The sequence below is a fragment of the Sus scrofa genome, chromosome 6 (assembly GCF_054392235.1).
Source record: "Sus scrofa isolate SSC_HxYL_T2T_F1_AM1 chromosome 6, Sscrofa_HxYL_maternal_Yorkshire_Landrace_v2.0, whole genome shotgun sequence".
In the NCBI taxonomy this organism is placed as follows: domain Eukaryota; kingdom Metazoa; phylum Chordata; class Mammalia; order Artiodactyla; family Suidae; genus Sus; species Sus scrofa.
The window spans coordinates 152,666,758-152,687,696 of record NC_139388.1 but is presented as its reverse complement, the minus strand read 5'-3'; the positions used below and the strand labels follow the sequence as shown (position 1 = coordinate 152,687,696).

The 20,939-nt window shown below is 38.4% G+C and overlaps 1 protein-coding gene across 15 annotated transcripts in view; it reads left to right on the top strand.

The window, feature by feature from the left end:
- Window positions 1–20,939, top strand: part of UBE2U (ubiquitin conjugating enzyme E2 U) — a 72,273-nt gene that overhangs the window by 25,942 nt on the left and 25,392 nt on the right. For 9 of the 15 annotated variants that reach the window (XM_084964848.1, XM_084964851.1, XM_084964846.1 and 6 more), the window contains 2 exons: window positions 6,453–6,501; window positions 14,282–14,370. In XM_084964848.1, the coding sequence (XP_084820974.1) occupies window positions 6,453–6,501; window positions 14,282–14,370 (138 nt within the window). Of the gene's footprint in view, window positions 1–6,452; window positions 6,502–8,717; window positions 12,628–14,281; window positions 14,376–20,939 lie in introns of those variants that run through there. The other 6 variants (XR_014808090.1, XR_014808089.1, XM_021097771.2 and 3 more) reach the window with 2 other exon arrangements.

Here is a 20,939-nt window from a genome sequence, read left to right as displayed (position 1 = left end):
AACTGAGGACCATGAAGGGATTAGCCCAAGGCCAAGCACAGCAAGCTGCAGAGCCAGAGGTCCAAACTGTGCATTCCCAGTGCTCCTGTATCTCCAGTTCTATGAGATGAGCATAAAGTCATTCATTCCTGATCAAAGAATTAAAAATTTTAAATACAGAATAAAATAGACCTGACTTCATAGCAGAACTTTATGAAACTATGAAATAGTTTTTGGAGAGCTATTTGAAAATAAGCTTAATGTGAATAGAAAGTACCCTCTTATAAAACATGTGTAGTGTGATAACTTTCCCTACTCTGGTTTGTGGTGGGGGCTCTCTACTAGAATACCAGCATGCTCAATTTGGAGCATCACATTTCTTGTGGCTGAAGAAACTGTGTTTAGCTAACGGAAGAAAAGGTAAAAGGCAGCTGCAAAAGCTGTTTTTAAAATTTTGAAGGAATTTCCTATGGAAAAGGGAAATTTCTTTTTTTATCACTCCAGGAATCTTAAGTCAGGCTAATGTTGAAGCTACTAGTCAGTCACAGCTTCCATAGGCTTGCTAGGTTATAGCCACTGATGTCCAGGATATATGCTTGTCCCTTATTTGTGCCAGAACATATCTTGAATGTACTGGGGGCTTTTTTTCTCATAATTAGTGGTCTAGAATTAATTTTGTTAGCCTAAGTCTAAGCCTGGCATTTGATATGTAGACATGCCAATGCCTCTCATTCCCCAGACTTTCCCTAACATCTGTTCTTGGCAAAAAGCTAGGTCTTTGCCTTAGGGTACTGACAAGAACACACAAGCTCTGAGTTCAGATGCTATTAGTGGAGGTCCTAATGACCTTTCCATGTCCTGGCAGCATCTTCTTGTGGCCTAGACCCTGACTCCCTTACTTATAGTTTTGGTGCTCATACAGACCAGACTACCTAGGATAGTCCTGGTATAATTATTTCTAGTTTTCCCTTTCACTCCGTGTTCCAGTTTGGACAACAAGTTACATGGTCAGTTGGATTAACTGATCTTCCCTAGAATCAAAATGCCATCATAGTTGTAGCATACCCAGTGGTAAAGTCCATCCAGGCCCCAACTGGCCAAAGATGAAGGACTTTCTAACAATTCAAGTTGCCTAAGAATGAGCAAAGCTGTGTTGGCAGGTGGTAAACTCCCTATAGCTAAAGGTATGTTTTTATAGCTAGTATTCATTCAGTAGGACTTACAGACTGTTTTTCAGGGATGTTGTCAAAGAGCATTTTGCCCAATGTTGGAAGTTGGACAAGGAGGATCTTTCAAGTGCCTTCCAGGTCAGACTTCAGTTTGGTTATGAAAACTTGGAGATCTGGAAAGAGAGTGCATAACAACTGTTTGACCTCCTAGATTCTGAGTATTGCTACTTATTTTCTAATTTATTACAAAAGGATTTCATATATAGTAGTTCCCCCTTATCTGCAATTTCACTTTTCCAGTTTTCCGTTACCTGCGGTCAACCATAGGCTGAAAGTAGGTATTAAGTAGAAAATTTCAGAAATAAACAATTCATAAGTTTTAAGTTGTGCACCATTCTGAGTAGCATGATCCAGCTTCGACCCTCCTGGGACAGGAATTTTCTCTTTGGCCGGTGTCTCCTGCCTGTTAGTCACTTAGTAGCTATCTGGGTTATCAAATCAACTGTCTGATATTTAAGGTATTGCAGTGCTTATGTTCAAGTGACACATCTTATTTAATCATGGTCCCAAAGCACAGGAGTAGTGCTGCTGGCCATTCAGATATGCCAAGCAGAATCCATAAAATGCTTCCTTGAAGTAAAAAGTGAAAGTTCTTGACTTAATAAGGAAAGAAAAAAAAATCATATGCTGAGTTGCTGCTAAGATTTATGGTAAGAATGAATCTTCTATCCATGAAACTGTGAAGAAGGAAAAAGAAATTTATGCTAGTTTGGCCATGATACCTCAAACTGCAAAAGTTACAGCCACAGTACCTGATTAAGTGCTTACTTAAGGAAAAAAAGTCCTTAAATTTGTATGAGCTATTTTGTGGGAGAGAGATCACATTCACATAGCTTTTATTATAGTGTATTGTTATAATTGTTCTATTAGCTATTGTTATTAATAGCTTTCTGTTCCTAAGTTACAAATTAAGCTTTATCATAGATACATATGTAAAGGAAAAAAAAAAAAACACCTTAGTACATATAGGGTTTGATACTATCTATGGTTTTAGGTATCCACTTGGGGGCTTGGAGTGTATCCCTTGCCAACAAGGGGAACTGCCGTAAACCCATATGGCTTTTCTTTTTTCCAGTTTGTCCTAGTGCATTTTTGTTCCTATGTGGTTATATGGTCAAATTACTTTCTGTTTATCATGTTTGTTTTGATGTTTAAAACATAGGGATCATATAATCTATAAAATCTTTGGTTGAAAGAAAATGCAAGCTTATAAAAATAGTAAAATTGACTAATGGTACCAAGCCTAAGGTAGTAATTTTTCTCGTAGCTAGATATATCCCTATAGCCTTTGTTAAGGGAGAATCATTCTACTAATAGTAGTTTCAGATTCTTATCTAAATGAACTAAACTGTAACACAATTACTGACAAATATTATGACAATCCTAATATAAGAATAGAGAATTATAGAAATAGTAGGGAGATTATACTACTAATTCACATTATGTACTTTTAAAAAACCTGATAATTGTGCAAATACATCCCGTTCTGCTTCAGTTAGGAAGGTGTTGTGATAAGCGTCTGATTCTTCTTCAGTTTTTCAATTTATCCTGTTTTTCTTTTTAAGTCCTCATCACTATAGATCATTTCTATGATTGGAGCAGGTGAGGATCATAGGATTTAGGTTTTGGGTTTTTTTTCTCTTTTAGAGGGAGTACTTGTTAGGTGCAGGAATGCTCTTTCCTCTTTTTCCAGAGGAACCTTCTTTCTGGATGTCAGAAGAAAACTTTAGTGCAGCAGCGTATAGCTTACTCATTAAAGAACTTGAGCTTCAGCACCATTATTCATGACTCCGGTATTATTACAGATACTCTGTTGTCAGATGTGGGAGACCTGAGTTTAACAGGATGGTGTGCAGGATCTGTTTGCTGGGGTCACAAACCTCTTTTTTCCTATTTGTATTTCATTGCACCAGATAGTCCAGTAACTTTTAGCCAAGTCTCTAAAGTTGTTTGTTTTAAATAACACTGTTAAAGTATTTACTTTCTATCAAAGAAAAATTGTTCATGACTTTATTTTATTTTTGCTTTTTTTTTTTTTTTTGCCATTTCTTGGGCTGCTCCCTCGGCATATGGAGGTTCCCAGGCTAGGGATCGAATCAGAGCTGTAGCCACCAGCCTACGCCAGAGCCACAGCAACGCGGGATCCGAGCCGCCTCTGCAACCTACACCATAGCTCATGGCAACGCCGGATCCTTAACCCACTGAGCAAGGGCAGGGACCGAACCCGCAACCTCATGGTTCCTAATCGGATTCGTTAACCACTGCGCCACGATGGGAACTCCTGTTCATGACTTTAAAGGACAAATAATACAAATCATTTTTTTTTTAAGAAAATAAAGCAGGCCTTGGAAGCCACACCCACCATGGATAAGAGCCACCCCACAAGATACCAACAGCTTTCAACACTTTTAGTTGCTTCTTTTCGTATTTACCACTATATTTCTAAGTTTATTCTATACTAATATTTCTGAGGTTTTCAGTTATTTCTTCTGAAAGGTAAAGATTTTTGTTTTGTTTTTTGGCTACACCTGAAGCACTTGGAAGTTCCCAGGCCAAGGATTGAATCCAAGCTGCAGCTGCGACCTATGCCACAGCTGTAGCAATGCCAGGTGCTTAACCTACTGTGCCACAGCAGAAATTCCAAGATTTAGTTTTTATACTGCCATTTTCATGCACATTTTCTCCCTCCCATTCTCCTAACCTAATTTGTCTACATTAATATGACTTAGTAAGTATTTATCACAGATGAGCCATAAATGATTATTTTTCTTTTCTTGTGAAAATAGCCTATTTTCTCATTTCCTTGTCTTTGTTTTCTGGGATTTTTTTTTTTTTTTTGGCTTTAAAAGAAAATCTACCATTTATTCTTCCCATAAGTTTTCTGACAGAGCTATAGGAAAAAATGCCAGGTATTCAGTCAGTTTGGTTTTTCCCCTGGGAGACATCGTTTCCGAGGCACTCATCCTCCTCCTCCAGTTCTGGGCTGGCAATTCTCTCACTGGGATCCTGGGTGACCCTTTTAGCCTGCTTTTTGGGCTGGAGCTCCTGCTGGATCCCTCCTTTTCCTCTTGGTTGGTTTGTGCCTTCATTTTGTTGGAGCGCTTCCTCCAGGAACTTCCTAGTACGTGAGAGCTGAATCTTTTTATTACTTGGCATGCCTAAAAATGTGTTTATTGCATTCTTAGATGTTCATAATTTGATTAAACTTTTGGTTAAATAGTTTGAAAATAATTTTCTTTCAGAGTCGTAGAGACCCTTTTACCTCCCAGTTTCTAGCGTTGCTCTTAAGAACTCTGGTTTTATTCAGACGCCCAGTTCTTCACAAGTGATATATTTTCATTCTGGAAGCTTTTAAAATCTTTTCTTTATTCTTAGTGATCTGAAATTTCTTGATAATGTTTCTTAGTGTAGTTTTAATTTTTTTTCTTCCTCATTCATTATGTAGGGCTTTTAGTAGGCTGTTTAAATCTCAAACTCTAATTTTCAGTTTTGGAAATTTTTATGTGATTTCTTTTATAATTTCTTTTCCCTCCAGTTTTCCTGTTCTCTATTCTAAATCTCCAAAGGTTTGAATGTGAGATCTCTGATCTGTTACACTCATTTTTTTAAAAAACTCAATGAATTTTATTATATTTTTTGTTGTACAACCATCATCACAACCTAATTTTGGAACATTTCCATCCCAAACCCCCAGACGACCCCTCCCCCCACCACCACCCTGTCTCCTTTGGTAACCAGAGTTTTTCAAACTCTGTGAATCAGTTTCTGCTCTCAAATAAGTTCAATGTATCCTTTTTTAGATTCCACATATAAATGATAGCATATGATGTTTGTGTCTCACTATCTAATTTCACTTAGCATGATAATTTCTAGGTCCATCTGTGTTGCTGCAAATGCCATTATTTCATTCCTTTTTGTGGCTGAGTAATATTCCCTTGTGTCTATGTACCACATCTTCTTGATCCACTCCTCTGTCAGTGGGCATTTAGATTGCTTCCATGTCTTGGCTATTGTATATAGCGCTGCAATGAACATTGGGGTACATGTATCTTTTCAAGTCATGGTTTTCTCTGGATAGATGCCCGGGAGTGGGATTGTTGGATCATATGGTAATTCTATTTGTATTTTTTTGAGGAATCCACATACTGTTTTCTAATTTACATTTCCACCAACAGTGTAAAGGAGTTCCCTTTTTCTCCACACCCTCTCCAGCATGTATTGTTTGTAGACATTTTGGATGATGGCCATTTTGGCTGGTATAAGGTTGGTACCACATAATAGTTTTGATTTGCATTTCTCTAATAATTATGTTACTCTCATTTTAAAAAATCTATTTTCTCTGATTATCCATCTCTTTGCTTTTTGTTCTATACTCTTGAAAATGTCCAGAAAAGTATGTTCCTCATTCTTATTTTTCTCCCTGTTTACTTGTTTTGGTTGTTATTGTTCATGATAATGACTTTACTTAAATATCTACTGATCTTTGACTATCCATCTGTATGATAGACATGTGATGAATGAAAATCATTGAAAAGATTGGAAATTTTGAATGCAAACTGGACGTTGATGGTTTTATCTCATCATAGGGTTACCCAATGAGGACTTAGCATCAGTTAAGGCTTGACTGTTTTTTCTAAGACGAATCCTCCAGTTTTATGCCTGAAGAGAGAGGTTTTAACTAGTTACACTCTAGGAGCTGGACAAGGAGAGGGAGTAAGGAGTCCTTCTTATTCAATATGAATCATTTGATTTATTCCCTGCCTTCAGTCCCTTACCATACTCTTGTTCTGCTTTATACCTAGTCTTCCATCCTTCTTTCTCAGTTTCTCCAGAATTAGACCTCCTCCCTCCTGCCCAGATAGTGATGGCCATCTGGTTGCATAGGATGAAGGGTATGTCTTTGGTGTCTGTGCTATACCTTTCACCTTTCAGGGGTATCTGGGACCTCTAATTCCTGCATCATTTCTCAAATTCTGAAGTGTGAATCTACTTGCTTTTTATTGGCCCCTTCTCATCCTGACATAAAGTTTCAAATTTCTGTGGTCCATGAAGAAGATTACCAGTTGACATTTGCTTTCTGTCTTGAAAATTTTTCTTGCCATCTTTCTCTTGCTGTCTTTGAGGTTTTACACCTTATTTTTATTCCTTTATTATCATCTTATTGAGGCTTTGGAAAGATTGCGCTTAAGGCCATATATTCAGTCTTCCAAGTAAACTGGAATCTTTTCATATTTTTCTTTACAGTGAACAATGACAGTTCTGAGTCACATAAAGAGTCAGATAAACTTATCAGGTAAGTTTTTCTCTATGTAATTCCATACCAGTTTATATACTAAAAGAACCATTGATTTAAGCTATGTCTTCTCTTATATTTTCATTTTTTTATCTTTGAAAACTTTTTATTTTTCATTTAAATATATTTTATCTTAAAATAGCTCCCTACAATGATATTTTCAGGAAGAACATAGAAAAGATTGAATTCTTTCTAGATCATTGAATTAAAATTGAATGTAACTACATTAGCTTGCCTACTCTTTTAGTTTTTATTTTTTATGGCTTAAAAAGAAAAAAAAAGCATGTTTTCTACATTATAGATACAACCAGTATAGATCACAAAAGTCCAGACAATTTAGAAGAATATAATATTATGGAGGAAAATGGTGGGACTTAGGACCAAAGCTGTTGTATACTTGGGAGACCACCTGACAATGTGACATCAATTCAGCCTTAAACACCTGGACAAAGTGTAGGTCTGTAATCTCAAATAGGATTCTGCATTTAGCTTCTCTAGAATTTCCATCAGTCTATTTTGATAGTCAATCAGATGTAGAAAACAGCCAACTCACTAGCGTTGACATAATGGTCGATCTATCTTTTTTTTTTTTAACTGTTCATACTCTAAAAAAGGATCCTCTTAGTGGATTATTAACAGCAAAAATGTTCCCAAGAGGCTGAAATCAAAAGAGTACATTGAAGAAGGAACCCTCAAATCAGGGCTCTGTCCCAGAATGTGAGGCAGGGTTATACCAAGGGGCTTTGTGCCTGGAAGTGTTAGAACCAACAGTGTGATGCATTGGGATGTGATAGCAAGGGCATTGACCTTGTCTGTCCCCCGCATTCAGATGAGGACCAACCAGTAACAATGGTGGGATCTATCTTAGGTAGGAGCAGGAAGAAGGGGAAGCCCCATTACAGGGAGGAAATTTGGCCCTTCAGTTCTTTGTCCAAGACCCTGAGTCCTGCATCAGACAGGAGCAAGGCAGCATGAGGGTCCAGCCCTGATCACAGGGCTCTAAAATCTGAGGTCTGGGAGAAAGATTTAGCTATTATTTAGTTGAAATGACTCAAGAACCATGGTGAGATAAACTTACAGATGGTGTTATCCTGAAAAATCAAGATTTGTGACAGTGAAAGGAAAAAATTACTGGGAAGTTGGGAGAAAGTGTTATCTCATGGGTACTGGGAGATTCTGGGCAGAGAGAATAACTAGGGTATTGATTCTACCGGTGTGTGGGAGGATGAGCAAGAAAGCCGCTGAAGCTGGAACCCAGCAAGGGGGACAGAAGAGATGGGTAGGGGATGAGGTAAGAGAAGAAGGTAGGGCCAGATCACTTAGGGCTTTACATACCACACAAGGAATTTGCATTTTATTAACCTGGCAGTGGGAATTGGGACACAACTGGACAGCTTTTAAGAAGGGGAAAGACACAATCAGATTTACACTTTAAAAGGACTGCTCTAACTGCTGTGTGGGGAATCATTTGTGAAGAATCTAAGGCTGAAGCAAGGAGAATTATTGGGTTATTTCAGTAGGCCACGGGAGACACTCGGTATTTCAGGCTAGGATTGAGGGCAGAGATGTGGAGAGGAAGGTAAGTGGATAAAGTGGCTGGATTCAAGGCTGGTTTGATTAGGGTATGTGAGAAAGTGGAATCAAGAGTTGTCAGTAGATTGTGGTTTGAACTGGGGGGCACTGCTGTGCCGTGCTGAGATGGGGAAGACTGGAAAAGCACACCCCCCACGAAAACTAACCCCAGTTATTTCATAATCCCAATTATTGACGAGGATGTGGTTTCACTGGACTCTCCGACGTCACCATCTATGTTGTGCCATTTGACATGCCCACAGCCAGTTTGAACACAGCGTAGCAATTTCTTATAATTTCAAAACCTCGTCTGCCCTCTAACCCACTCCTAAGTATTTATCTTAGAGGAATGAAAATATATATTCACAAAAAGATGAGTACACAAATGTTCAGAGGAGCTTTATGTATAATATCTCAAACTGAAAACAGCTAAAATGTCCATCAGCAATCAACATTATATATTCAACAGTCAAATATATAAATAAGTTGTGCTGTATTTATAAATTGAATATTCTCAGCAATAAAAGTGAACTGTTGATAGGTGCAACAACATGGGATGATAATGCAGACATTATGTTGAGTGAAAAAAAACCAGAGTGATAAAAGAGTACATGCTGTATGATCCAATTTATATGATGTTCCAGGACAGGCAAAACTAATCTGTGGTGATGGAGATGGGATCAGTGATGACCCCAAGTGTCAAAGGAGATGGGAAAGGAGCAGCAGGGAACGTCAAGACTAATGAAAATCTTCTCTGTCTTGTTTGGGCTTGTGGTTAAGCAGGTGTATGCTTGTATCAAAACTCACCCATCCGCACTCTTACAACCTGTGCATTTTATTGAATGTAAATTACACTTTGACAAAGTTGGTTTTTAAAAGTATCCAACTAACTTCATTAACTCTTTTGTAAATCTAAAGTTACTTCAAAATTAAAAAAAAGTAAAGACAGTCAAGCTCTTACAGGAAATAAAGTGAGTATGCTTCCAAACTTCCAAACTCGAATCCTAAATCCTATCACAAGAAAGGAAAATTATGGAGTTCCTATCGTGGCACAGTGGTTAACGAATCCGACTAGGAACCATGAGGTTGCGGGTTCGGTCCCTGCCCTTGCTCAGTGGGTTAAGGATCCGGCGTTGCCGTGAGCTGTGGTGTAGGTTGCAGACGCGGCTCAGATCTCGCATTGCTGTGGCTCTGGCGTAGGCTGGTGACTACAGCTCCGTTTCAACCCCTAGCCTGGGAACCTCCATATGCTGTGGGAGTGGCCCAAGAAATAGCAAAAAAAAAAAAAAAGAAAGAAAGAAAGAAAGGAAAATTATAGGCCAGTACCTCTCATAAAACTGAAATGCATACATCCTAATCAAAATTTTAGCAAATTGTGGAGTTCCTCTCATGGCTCAGCAGAAACGAATCTGACCAGCATCCATGAGGATGCCGGTTCAATCCCTGGCCTCGCTCAGTGAGTTAAGGATCCGGCATTGCCCTGAGCCATGATGTAGGCCAAAGAAGAGGCTCAGATCCTGTGTTGCTGTGGCTGTGGTGTAGGCTGGCAGCTATAGCTCCTATTCGACCCCTAGCCTGGGAACCTACATTGCCATGTGTGCGGCCCTAAAAGATAAAAAAAAAAGAATAAGTATGCTCATTATCTCCACTTCTATCTGACATTATATTGGCATCCTAGCCAGTGCAATGATGGAAGGAAAAGAAACAAAAGTTATAAAATTTGGAAAGAATGAAGTAAACCATCTTTGTTCAGAGATAACACATATATATGTAGTAAAATCCAAATGAATATGCAAATCTTGAAATTTTTTGAAAATTAATGAGTAAATTTAGCAAGGGTCCTGGATATAAGATGAATATTTTAAAATCAGCTATATTTTTATATACCATAAATCAACACATGGAAAGTGAAATTTTAAAAATACCATTACAAAAGCAGCAATATGTAACACAAGATGAATAAGATATCTACGCTAAAAATCACAAAATAGATCTGGGAGAAATTTCAAAAGACCTAAAGCAGTAGAGGTACACAATGTTTGTGGCTTGAGGAAGACTCAACATTATTACATTTTTGGTTCTTCCCAAATTATCGATTCAGTTCCATTTCCATCAAAACTTCAAAGGCCTTTTTTTTTCTTCCCCTGGAAATTGGCATGGTGGTCTAAAATGTATCTAGAAATGCAAAGGATTTAGAATAACAAGGCAATCTTGAAGAGGAATAAAGAGAATTGACACTCTCAGAGAGCGAGAATAAATTTCACTCGAGCTTTTTAGGTCAGATTCCTGTCCCTAAATTAGTTATCATTTAGGTCCTGACTTAGAGCCGGGGTGGGCTCGGTCCCATCAGACCACAGGGCATGTAGAGAATGGGAGAAGAATGGAACAGCTATTGGGGAGGCAACCACAGTATCCGCTGTGACAACCCTTCACGTACATAATGTTATTATTAGACCTAAACCTATTAAGTAAGGCTTTGACAGGCACAGGGACCAAAGAGTCTCTAGATAAAACTGCTTGCATAGGGAGTTCCCACTGTGGCGCAGTAGGTTAAGAATCCAACTGCAGCAGCTTGGGTCACTGCAGAGGTCCAGGTTCCATCCCCAGCCCCGACACAGTGGGTTAAAGGATCCAGCACTGCCATAGCTGTAGCTTTGATTCAGTTCTTGGCTGGAGAACTTCCATATGCTGCTGGTGTGATCATAAAAAATAAATAGGTAAATACATACATACCTACATAATAGTTTTTAAAAATACTGCTTGCACAGACATGGAAATGTAGTATCGTGGTAACCTCAGGATCACTAGGATGTTCCACATTAATGGAGCCTCTGGATGTGGGCCTGAATGGTGGAAGAAAAGATTGGAAGTCCAGGCCAGAGGATGAAGAACCTCGAGTTCTATTTAAAAGTGTTTAGACGTCCTGTAGACATAGATACCAACCGTGGCTTTCAAGCAGAGGCATGGCAGCCTGGACGAGAAAGAGACCGAGGTAGAAAACAACCCGGAAGCTGTTTAGAGTTTGCAGGAGAAAAATGATGAGATACTTAGCCAAGGCAGTTGAGAAGACCAGCGGATACTGAGGGCTAGGGGAGAAGGGGGAGGGCTAAGCCTCTCCTTGGCTCTTTTCATGCACAATTTTATTGAATGCTCACCACCACCACTGAGGATGTTCTATCTCTGGAAACGTGGAGAGGTTAGGTGACTTGCCCAGAGCTACACAGCCAATCAGTAATGGTGCCAGAATGTTTTAACCCAGGTCAGCTGATTCCAGAGCCTGTGCTCTTAGTCATTATCCTACATGACTAAATATCCAGAGATATTTAGGAAATGAGTCATTAGGCTTGGCATTGGCCAGGACATTGCTTCCATGAAATAGCAGTGCCACCATTCTCTTGTTCCCTTAATGATCATTTTGGTTTCCTTCACTGACTCCCCTTAATGAGGAATTGGTTTCTGCTCTTTCTTTTCTAAACAGTAACTCTTTTGCAGTTTGTTTTCCCTAATGGCGTCATCTATCAACCTTTATGTTGATTTGACCTAAATCTCTTATTTCCAGTCCCAATTTCTCAATCACACTCCCAAAGGTCATCACCTACAACCCATGTTTAAAATTAAACTCATATTTTACTTCAGTTTCTCTAGACACTTTCTATTAATAGCAACACTAACTGGTCTTCTGGGATTTCGGAGAATATTTGACCCTCAAATTCCTTCACTTTTCACACCCTATCAGGCAACCACTTCAGTCAATTCTTTAGCATTCTCATAGATCCATCTCCTTCCCCTCATAATATCTGCTCTCACCCGTGTATTAGCTCTTAGGATCACTTGCGTGAATTACTGAATTTATTTCCTAACTGGTCCCCCTGCATTTAATCTCTCATATAATCCACTCTGCATTCTAGTGCTGGAGAGAACTCTTACCCAAACACCCAAGTTCATAGCTTACTTGCCTTATTGGCGAATTTCTGATTGCTCTCTAGCACCTAATAAATCAAGAGTACTGAATCAACTCTAATCCATTCTCTGCCTAAATTTGAAGATCCAGCATTGCCTAGCTTCATTTATTTTTATCAAATTCTAATGCCTCTGAAATTGGAACTCTCCACTCTAGTCAATTATTACTATCACCTCTCCCCCCAACATCCTCTCTCTGTAGACCTGTACACACTGTGCTCCTTGCAATCTAAGCTATTGCTAACACTGTTTCCCTGGCCTAAAACGCCTCCTTCCTTTGTCCCAGGTTCATAGCCAAGTGATTCTTCCCCTAATGGCTCCAAAATAAGCTATAGCTCCCTCCTCCAACTTTTTTTGTTCGTTGCCCTTGCCAAAGAAGTATCTGCTGTTGTAGTCTCCAAATGTCTGTGTTAAATGATGTAACATTATGTTAGCATATAAAGCCATTCTATTTACTAGTTCAGATATATCTCTCATTTTCCCAGCAGGATAATAAGCCCTGATGTTCAGTTAAAATTTTGTCTCCTACTTTTTCCTATTTGTAATGCCAATGATAATACTCAATACATTCCTATTACTGGTTGAAACTATAAACACATGTATTTTTTATACTGTGTATATCCTATAAGGTTGGTAGTTTATCTGGAATTACAGTAAATAGTTACTGTTCTCTTATTTTAAGGGGCTATTTCCTTTATAGCATTGGAAGGGCAGATAGTGCCAAATGTTTAAGGCATTCTGTTTTGCATGTCCCAGCTATACTAAAGTTATACCTTTTAGGGTAATATTTTTAATTATTCCGGGGAAAAAAGAAAGCTCCCGAAGGCTAACAGTTTGAAATTGAACAGGACACCGTTGGGAAGGGAGAGGGTCATGGGTCATCGTCAAACAGACAAAAAACAATGGAGACGATTGTGTCTGAAGATGGTGTATTTTTTTCACGAGACAGTATGTTGACAGTTTCCTTCCTCTTGGGTCATTGTTGTCTGCTAAATGATCTGTGACAGCAAATTGATCACAAGCTTTTTCATTCAGGAGATATAATGCAGCCTTTCATTTTGTTACCTCCATTGCCAAATGCTGAAACATTTCATTGGCAAATTAATGTTAGTTTAGTATATCATTTAGTAGTGTAAGGCACTGAATGTACCTCTGGAAGCAATAATAATAGTGATTAATTTATCTTCACCAGGTTTCAGGTTTCTACTTAAGTGTGACTGCAAAAGCAATAACACACTTGGAAAATGTTAGTCTTAAAGCTGGGTGTCCGTTAATTATCATTTAAATAAGCGAAGGCATTCACACATTTAAATATTGCCCCATTAATTTCAAAATTGCGTCAAATATTTAAGGCAGCTAGGATTTACCTATAAAAACTAATATTCAAAACCTGTTCTAACTGAAAATTTGCTTCTTCCTCTGAAGAGCTAGGAATTTAAAATCAAAACAGACATAAGGTCTTTTGCATTTGCTATTTAAGCACCTATTTAAGCCAGTGAATTGATGATTTCATGCGTTAGAAGAGTATCCCAAAGTAATGTTTTGTTTACTGAGGGTTGAGAATCTTTGCATTCAGAAAGTTTACAGAGAAAAAATAGGAAATGCAATTATTTAAGAGTAAAAGACTGTTTTAAGTTCCTATTTAATATCTGCAACAATCTTTGCTCTCCCATTAGGATTTGGTAGTATTAGCACAAGGAAGGAAATGTGCTGGCAGTAATATAAGAAAAGAATTGTTTATTTTCCCTCCTTGAAAGTGGCCGGATTCTGTGTGAAAATTAGACTAATCTCAAGTCTGGTGTTTCATTTCTCCTCATAATAAAAAGGAAATAAAAGGGATTTCACTAAAATTTGGCATAGGAATTGAAGGAGTTGTTTATTGTAGAAAGATAAAATGTACATGTATGGAGCTTTTTTAAAGTTCTTTTCAATGTGAGTCATGAAAGACATATATCTTAATATGTCTTTATTAAGACACAAAGACATATATCTTAAAATATCTGTATTTTTCTTTTTATAAGATACATATGGTGGTATATTTACACTTATTATTGAAAACCGATTTGGACAGATTGATACGTTAATGGAAGATTATGTTGAATTCATTTGTTAGAAATGCATTTGTTAGAATTTGCAAATCAGCGTAATGTCTTGTGACAAGATATCTGAAAGAGTCCACTCTAATAAAATAATTTTAAAAAGCAACCTTGCATGCTACTCACTGTCTGATTTTAATTTATATTTTCAGATCAATTAAATCAGTCTCATTTAATGATTACTTCAAGACATGGTCTGAAATAGCCACATCAAAAGCCACAGAATGTTACAGAACTCCATGTAAGGTGATCTGGCCTTGTTCTCTTTTTGCTAGGGAGTGGGATATATCAATTTCTTAAACATCCTCAGCTTGTCTTACTTTCCCAGACTAATTGACACATATTTGGAGTTTGAGGGTGATAAACTTCTCTGTTGGCTCTGTATACTAATCATTCAACAACTATTCATTTAGTCTCACTTTTGTATAGAGCCCTGGACTGAATCTGAGTATAAGCCAGAAAGAAAGAGAGGCCATTGGAGGAATGAAAGACAGAGTTGAGTTCTCAGTCTTATAAGGTTTGTTTTACTCCCTTCACCCCAGAAGGAAGGCTTCATAGCAGGAGGAAACTTTGATCCTAAATGCTTTTATCCCCAAAGCCAGAGATATTAAGGAGAAAGATGATGAGAAAAGCAAGGACTGCTCCATTATATCAGTCTAAGGAAACATCATCCATTACTGTCATGCTTTAGGAACTAAAAAGACAGAATGAAGAGCTGGGCAACTTCTGGTCCATCTAATCTAATCTTTAGAGTACTATTTCATTGTTTGTATCAAAGTTTGATATTTGTATTGAAGACTAGGTTATCCAACCTACACACATTTACTCAAATATGACTTTGAAATGCTGTATTCTGAAGTTATCAGTGACTTTCAAATTCCTAGAGTCAGTGGTTACTTTTTTAGCACTTATCTTACCTGAACCCCCATTGGCTATGCTCTCCTTGAATTAGATGACATCATACCGCCATGGTTTTCCTCTTACCTTCCTAAGGACTCGTCTGTCTTTCCCTAGCAATAGCGTCATTCAGTTTTCTCTACCCAGCTCTTTGAAAGACCTCATCCATCACCATGCTTTCCATCAGCCCGTGTGCCAATAATCCCTAAAGCCTCATGTCTGGCCAGGTTCTCTTCTGAATTCTGAGTGCACACTGACAACTGTCCTTTGGACATCTCACACATGTAAGCAACTCCTACCTAAGATGTCCCAAAGTGAATTCATTATGTTGCCCCAAACCTTTTCTCCCTCCTTTGTTATGTCTCTCGGTTAGTGTAGATCACCAGTCTCACCAGTCTTGTATTTACTTGCCAAGCCAGAATCGTAGATATTTCCTAGTCCTCTTTATCTCCCTCTTAAGCTTTATTGATTTTATCTCCTGCAACATTACAAATATTTCCCCTCTATTCCAGCTACATGACCACTGCCTTAATCTGTGGTCTCATCATGTTTTGTCTCATCGTTGTGATAGTCTACTAATCAGTTTTAAGAGAACAAAATATCACAAAAAATAGTATCTAATTTTAAGGCACAAATTGGGGTAGAAAGTAATACTAAGCTTAATAAACATAAACATGTAATTTAACTCAATAGTTTATAAGAAATTGCATGTTCTTTCAGACGTTGGTTATTCGTTATGTTGTAATTACCCATTATCTTCCTCACTGACACATAGATTAGTGGTTAAGAAAAATAATTTAAGGTGCTTTATGAGATCCTGCTGTGTAGCACTGGGAACTATTCTAGTCACTTATCATGGAGCATGATCATGTGAGAAAAAGGAATGTATATACGTATGTGTGACTGGGTCACCATGCTGTACAGTAGGAAAAAAAAAATCATGTATTGGGGAAATAAAAAAATACATAAATAAAATAAAATAAATGCACTCTTTAAAAGCAACACTACCAGAATACATGAATGTTTACCTCATTTCAGAGATTTTGATCGAGTGCTTCTTAGTCCATTCAGCAAACATATCTTGAGTTCTTGCCATGTATGAGGCCCTGAGGTGCTCGGATGAGTTCCAGGAGGTGATAACCTTCAACCAACATGATATCAAAAGGTGATTGGCATGCTCTAGAGAGCGATTCAGCATCCAAATCCTTTAACCAGAAAAACAAACAAATTATTATAAGATGGTGCTTTATGAAATGACATGTAAATATATGAGGCATTTGGAAACTCCAAACTCCTAGGAAAAAAAAAAATAGCAGCACATGCCCAAACAAAGAAATTTGGAAATGATTGTCTTATATAAAGAACAATTTTAAAGTGGAAGAAAAAATGAAGTATCACTGGCTGCAATTTCTTCCTTAAAGGAGTTTGACACCAAAATATTTAATTTGGTTCTTGTTTCTACATCTGTCACTAACCTAGTGTGTAATTCATTCCTTTTTGTGAAGGCAATAGCTGGTAATCATTCCCTCTAGCCCAGAAGAATTTCTGAGGCTTTGATTCTAGTCCTTGGTGCAAGATTTCACAATCACTCTGCCTCTTTTTCCTGCAGGGATTTGTTATAAGAATGTTTCAAAAGCTTTCCTTGAGTAATAACCAGCACTTAATTAAAAAAAATTAAATGTAAACCTTACATGTGCTGCTGACCATTTTGTCTTTGGATAGTTGAGCTGGATGAGGTCCAATGTATCTTTTTTAATGGCCCAATTTCCTGGCAATAATAAAGACGAAGCTTTTAGATTATAGAATGCTTCTTCAACTACTCAGAAATAAAAGGGAAACTTCTAATAACTTCATTTTCTACAGCTATATTTTTATCACTGGAAAGGTTATTAAACTCTTGTGCATATTTTAAAAAGCTTTTCATTTTATGAATAAGGATGAGTGGTTATGTTATGATTTTGAATATTAACTCTATTGCATATCCTTGTGCCCCAAATCTACACAGTCGCATGTGCCATAATAACTGTAAGTTTATTCTTATATAATACCGTTTACAGAGTATACTCTATATTGGGTTTTTTTTTTTAGAGGTATGATTGATGTATAATATAATGCGTCAGGCATATAACATAGCAGTTCACAATTTTTAACAGTTATGTTCCATTTATAGTTATTATAAAATATTGGCCATGTTCCCTGTGTTGCACAATATATCCTTGTGGCTTATTTATCTTATGCATAGTAGTTTGTGCCTCTTAATCTGTATTTGTAATCATCCCAATCTCATAGTTCTTTTATTCATTCATCAACCAGTATTTATTGAACACCTAACATATGCCATGCATAGTTGTATATCAACCCAGTGAGTTAGGCATTATTATTACTACTCTGTTTTACACATGAGAAAACCACGACCAAGGGAAGCTAAGTAATTTACCTAAGGTCATACATGAAATACCATGTATTGGTAAGAGCGTAAATTCTGGATGCAATTCACTAGCAGCGTGACTTTGAATAAGTTTCTTAATCTTTGTGCCCCAGTTCTCTCATCTGGAACATGAGAGTAATCGCAGAACACACCTCACAATGTTGAAGCACTAAAATAGTGCCTCGTGCATACTGAGTGCTCAGTAAGTGTGGCTGTTATTTATTAGTACAAGTAGGCTGTGGCTCAAGGACTGGAACTGCATCCATATGCCTCCAGAATAGGATATAAAATTGTTATCCCTGTATCACTTGAGATTTAAATTCAAACTCTGAAGAACATGCAGTACATTTTCAATAACTAAAATTTTTTAGTTCATAATCATAGGCAGTCACATGGGGAAAGGTACTGGCGATCCACTGTTCTCTATCCATGACCACAGAATGGCAAATCACAAGTTTAGCAGAGAATAAGCCAGTACATCTGGTTGTGGGCAATAGCACCTTAAGGACAGAATCTGATCCCCACAAGGAAATGTTTATGTTAGAGGAAAAGAATTCTTTTAGACCAGTGTACCCTGTATACTGAGTGGAGGCTTCCTGATGTTTGCTGTCATCAGGACAAACGAGACAGCCTGCAGCATCCTGGGGGTATCTGCTTTCACCTGGGGGTCCTTTCATTCCCTGAGTCTTTGAGCCAGCAACGAGCGCAGGTGTGTCCAAAAATGTAAGAATCCATATCCTCTACTTCTGATGCAGTGGTTTCAGTCTTGACTGCTTGTTCTCTCTCATGGATAGAGAACAGTGGATCGCCAGTACCTTTCCCCATGTGACTGCCTATGATTATGAACTAAAAAATTTTAGTTATTGAAAATGTACTGCATGTTCTTCAGAGTTTGAATTTAAATCTCAAGTGATACAGGGATAACAATTTTATATCCTATTCTGGAGGCATATGGATGCAGTTCCAGTCCTTGAGCCACAGCCTACTTGTACTGTGCCTACCAGTCCTTGAGCCACAACCACCAGAGAAGCTTGTGAAAATTCCCACATAAAGGGCACATCCCCAGACCAATCACATTGGGGTCTCTAGGAGCAGGACCAAGCGGTCGTCATTTTTAAAGCTCCCAAGGTGGTTATGATATGCAAACAATGGAAAGGCCCAAGACAGAAGAGCACAGTATCAGGAATGAGAGACTCCCAGCCTTGTACTAGTGTTGCACATACAGTTAAGTGGATTTAGGTTTCATTTGATTCTTTGTACCTCATTTTTCATTTGTATTCATTGACAAAAACATTCCACTCTCTTTTAAATGCCTCTCTGGTTAGCATAAGACAGTATGTGTGAAAGTAAAACATGCTAAGTGTAAGTTGGTGCTTGTGTATTTCTTTGGACATGACAGTTGTAGATTAGAAAAAACAGCTATTTTTATTTTATTTTTTAGGGCCGCACCCAAGGCATATGGAGGTTCCCAGGCTAGGGGTCGAATTGGAGCTGTAGCCACCAGCCTACACCACAGCCACAGCCACGCCAGAACCGAGCCACATCTGTGACCTCCACCACAGCTCACGGCAACACTGGATCCTTAACCCACTGAGCGAGGCCAGGGATGGAACCTGCAACCTCATGGATCCTAGTCGGATTTGATTCCGCTGAGCCATGACAGGAACTCTGGAAAAACATTTCTTTAGATCAACCGGTGTGATGTTGGACAATAGGTGTGTCATAGAAAATGAGAGTCGAGGCAATATTAAGTAATACTCAGAAGGAAAAGCGGGAAGAACTATATTATGGAGGCAGTAGAGGCTGCTTTTCCACCACAGATCACAAACTCCTGGAAGGGTAATATATGACAGTGATGGGGGAATTGTAGCTTCTGACAAAATGTCACCGGCCCTTGTTTCCTCATTGTTTCCCTTCCATCAACATCCTCCAGTGATCATCTTCTATGTCGAGACAATGGGCTCTGGGTTGAAGACAAGATAAATATTACGAAAAGCTTTTTTGAGGGGTTTATAGTCAGATAGTAAGAGAGAGTAGTGAAAAAAAAGTATGGGGATAAAATAGGAAGTGTTCAGAGTTTGTACAAATACTGTGACATCTTTCATCTCTCAGGTAGTAGATGGAATAAGAAATGGAGAAAATGAGTCAATGATAGAAAAGTGATGGGAATATTCAGGAAGGATGACCAGGCCATTTGAGGTTTCATAATATATAAAGAGACTGCCACACATAATCCAAAAGAAAATGTAGGAAAGGCAATTCCAAAAAAGTTAAGGAAAGACATGGGATATCCTTGAATAGAAATATCAAATAAATTTTAAGTTTCATTTAAGGAGTGATGAATAGTCCATGTGAGAAGACGTTATTCCACCTTTCTAGGTCTTTGTTCATCTGTGAAGTCAGTATTACAGTGGTAAGCGCTGCAGGTGTACTTTACAAGTGCCCCAGGATATAGTAAGAATTATAATAATACTAGTTAGTATAATCTCCTACAGGAAATAATGAATCCTACGAAGAATTCTGGGGAGTCCAGATTTGCTCTCTGGGAGTTCCCTGGTGGCCTGCCTAGTGTTTAAGGATCCTGTGTTGCCCTATCCCACTGCTGTGGCTTGGGTTCAGTCCCTGGCCCAGGAACTTCCGTGTGCCAAGGACACAGCCAAAAAAACAAAACAAAACAAAACAAAAAAGCACCAGTCTCTCACAGGGGAAGGGTACACTTACTCAATATTGCTCCAAAGGTCAGAGTGAGGAGTTGGGAGACTCATAGCCCAAAGATTAGGGAAGGACATTATGACCTTGCTGACTGTCGGTGGTACAGACTCTCCTAATAACAAAGAAGAGGGAGTTCCCATCGTGGCTCAGCAGAAATGAATCTGACTAGCATCCATGAGGATGCAGGTTCGATCCCTGGCCTTGCTCAGTGGGTTAAGGATCCAGTGTTGCCATGAGCTGTGGTGTAGGATGTAGACCCAGCTCGGATCTGGCATTGCTGTGGCTGTGGTGTGGACCTGTAGCTACAGCTCTGATTCGACCCCTCACCTGGGAACCTCCATGTGTCACAGGTATAGGCCTAAAAAGACAAAAAAAAAAAAAAAAATTCCGTCATTGTCAAAGGATTCATTTAGGGGCTGGATGATTATATGTTGTAGATTCTTGCTTTGTTGAAGCCTGAGATCTGTAATGTCACTTCCAATTCCAAGGTTTAATTTTTTCACTTGAAATGCTCAATTAGTATTTTGTTAACCTATAGTGTCTGTAGTTTCTATAGGAGTCATTTTAACACCGTCCTCATGTCCATAAATGATATGTAAACAAATATCAGGAGTCCCCTAGGGGCTCAGCAGGTTAAGGAACTGGCATTGTCACTGCTATGACATGGGTGACTGCTATGGTGTGGGTTTCATCCCTGGCTCTGGAATTTTTGCATGCCACGGCCGTGGCCCAAAAAAATACCTAAATACTATTATAATGAAAAAGTTACAAAG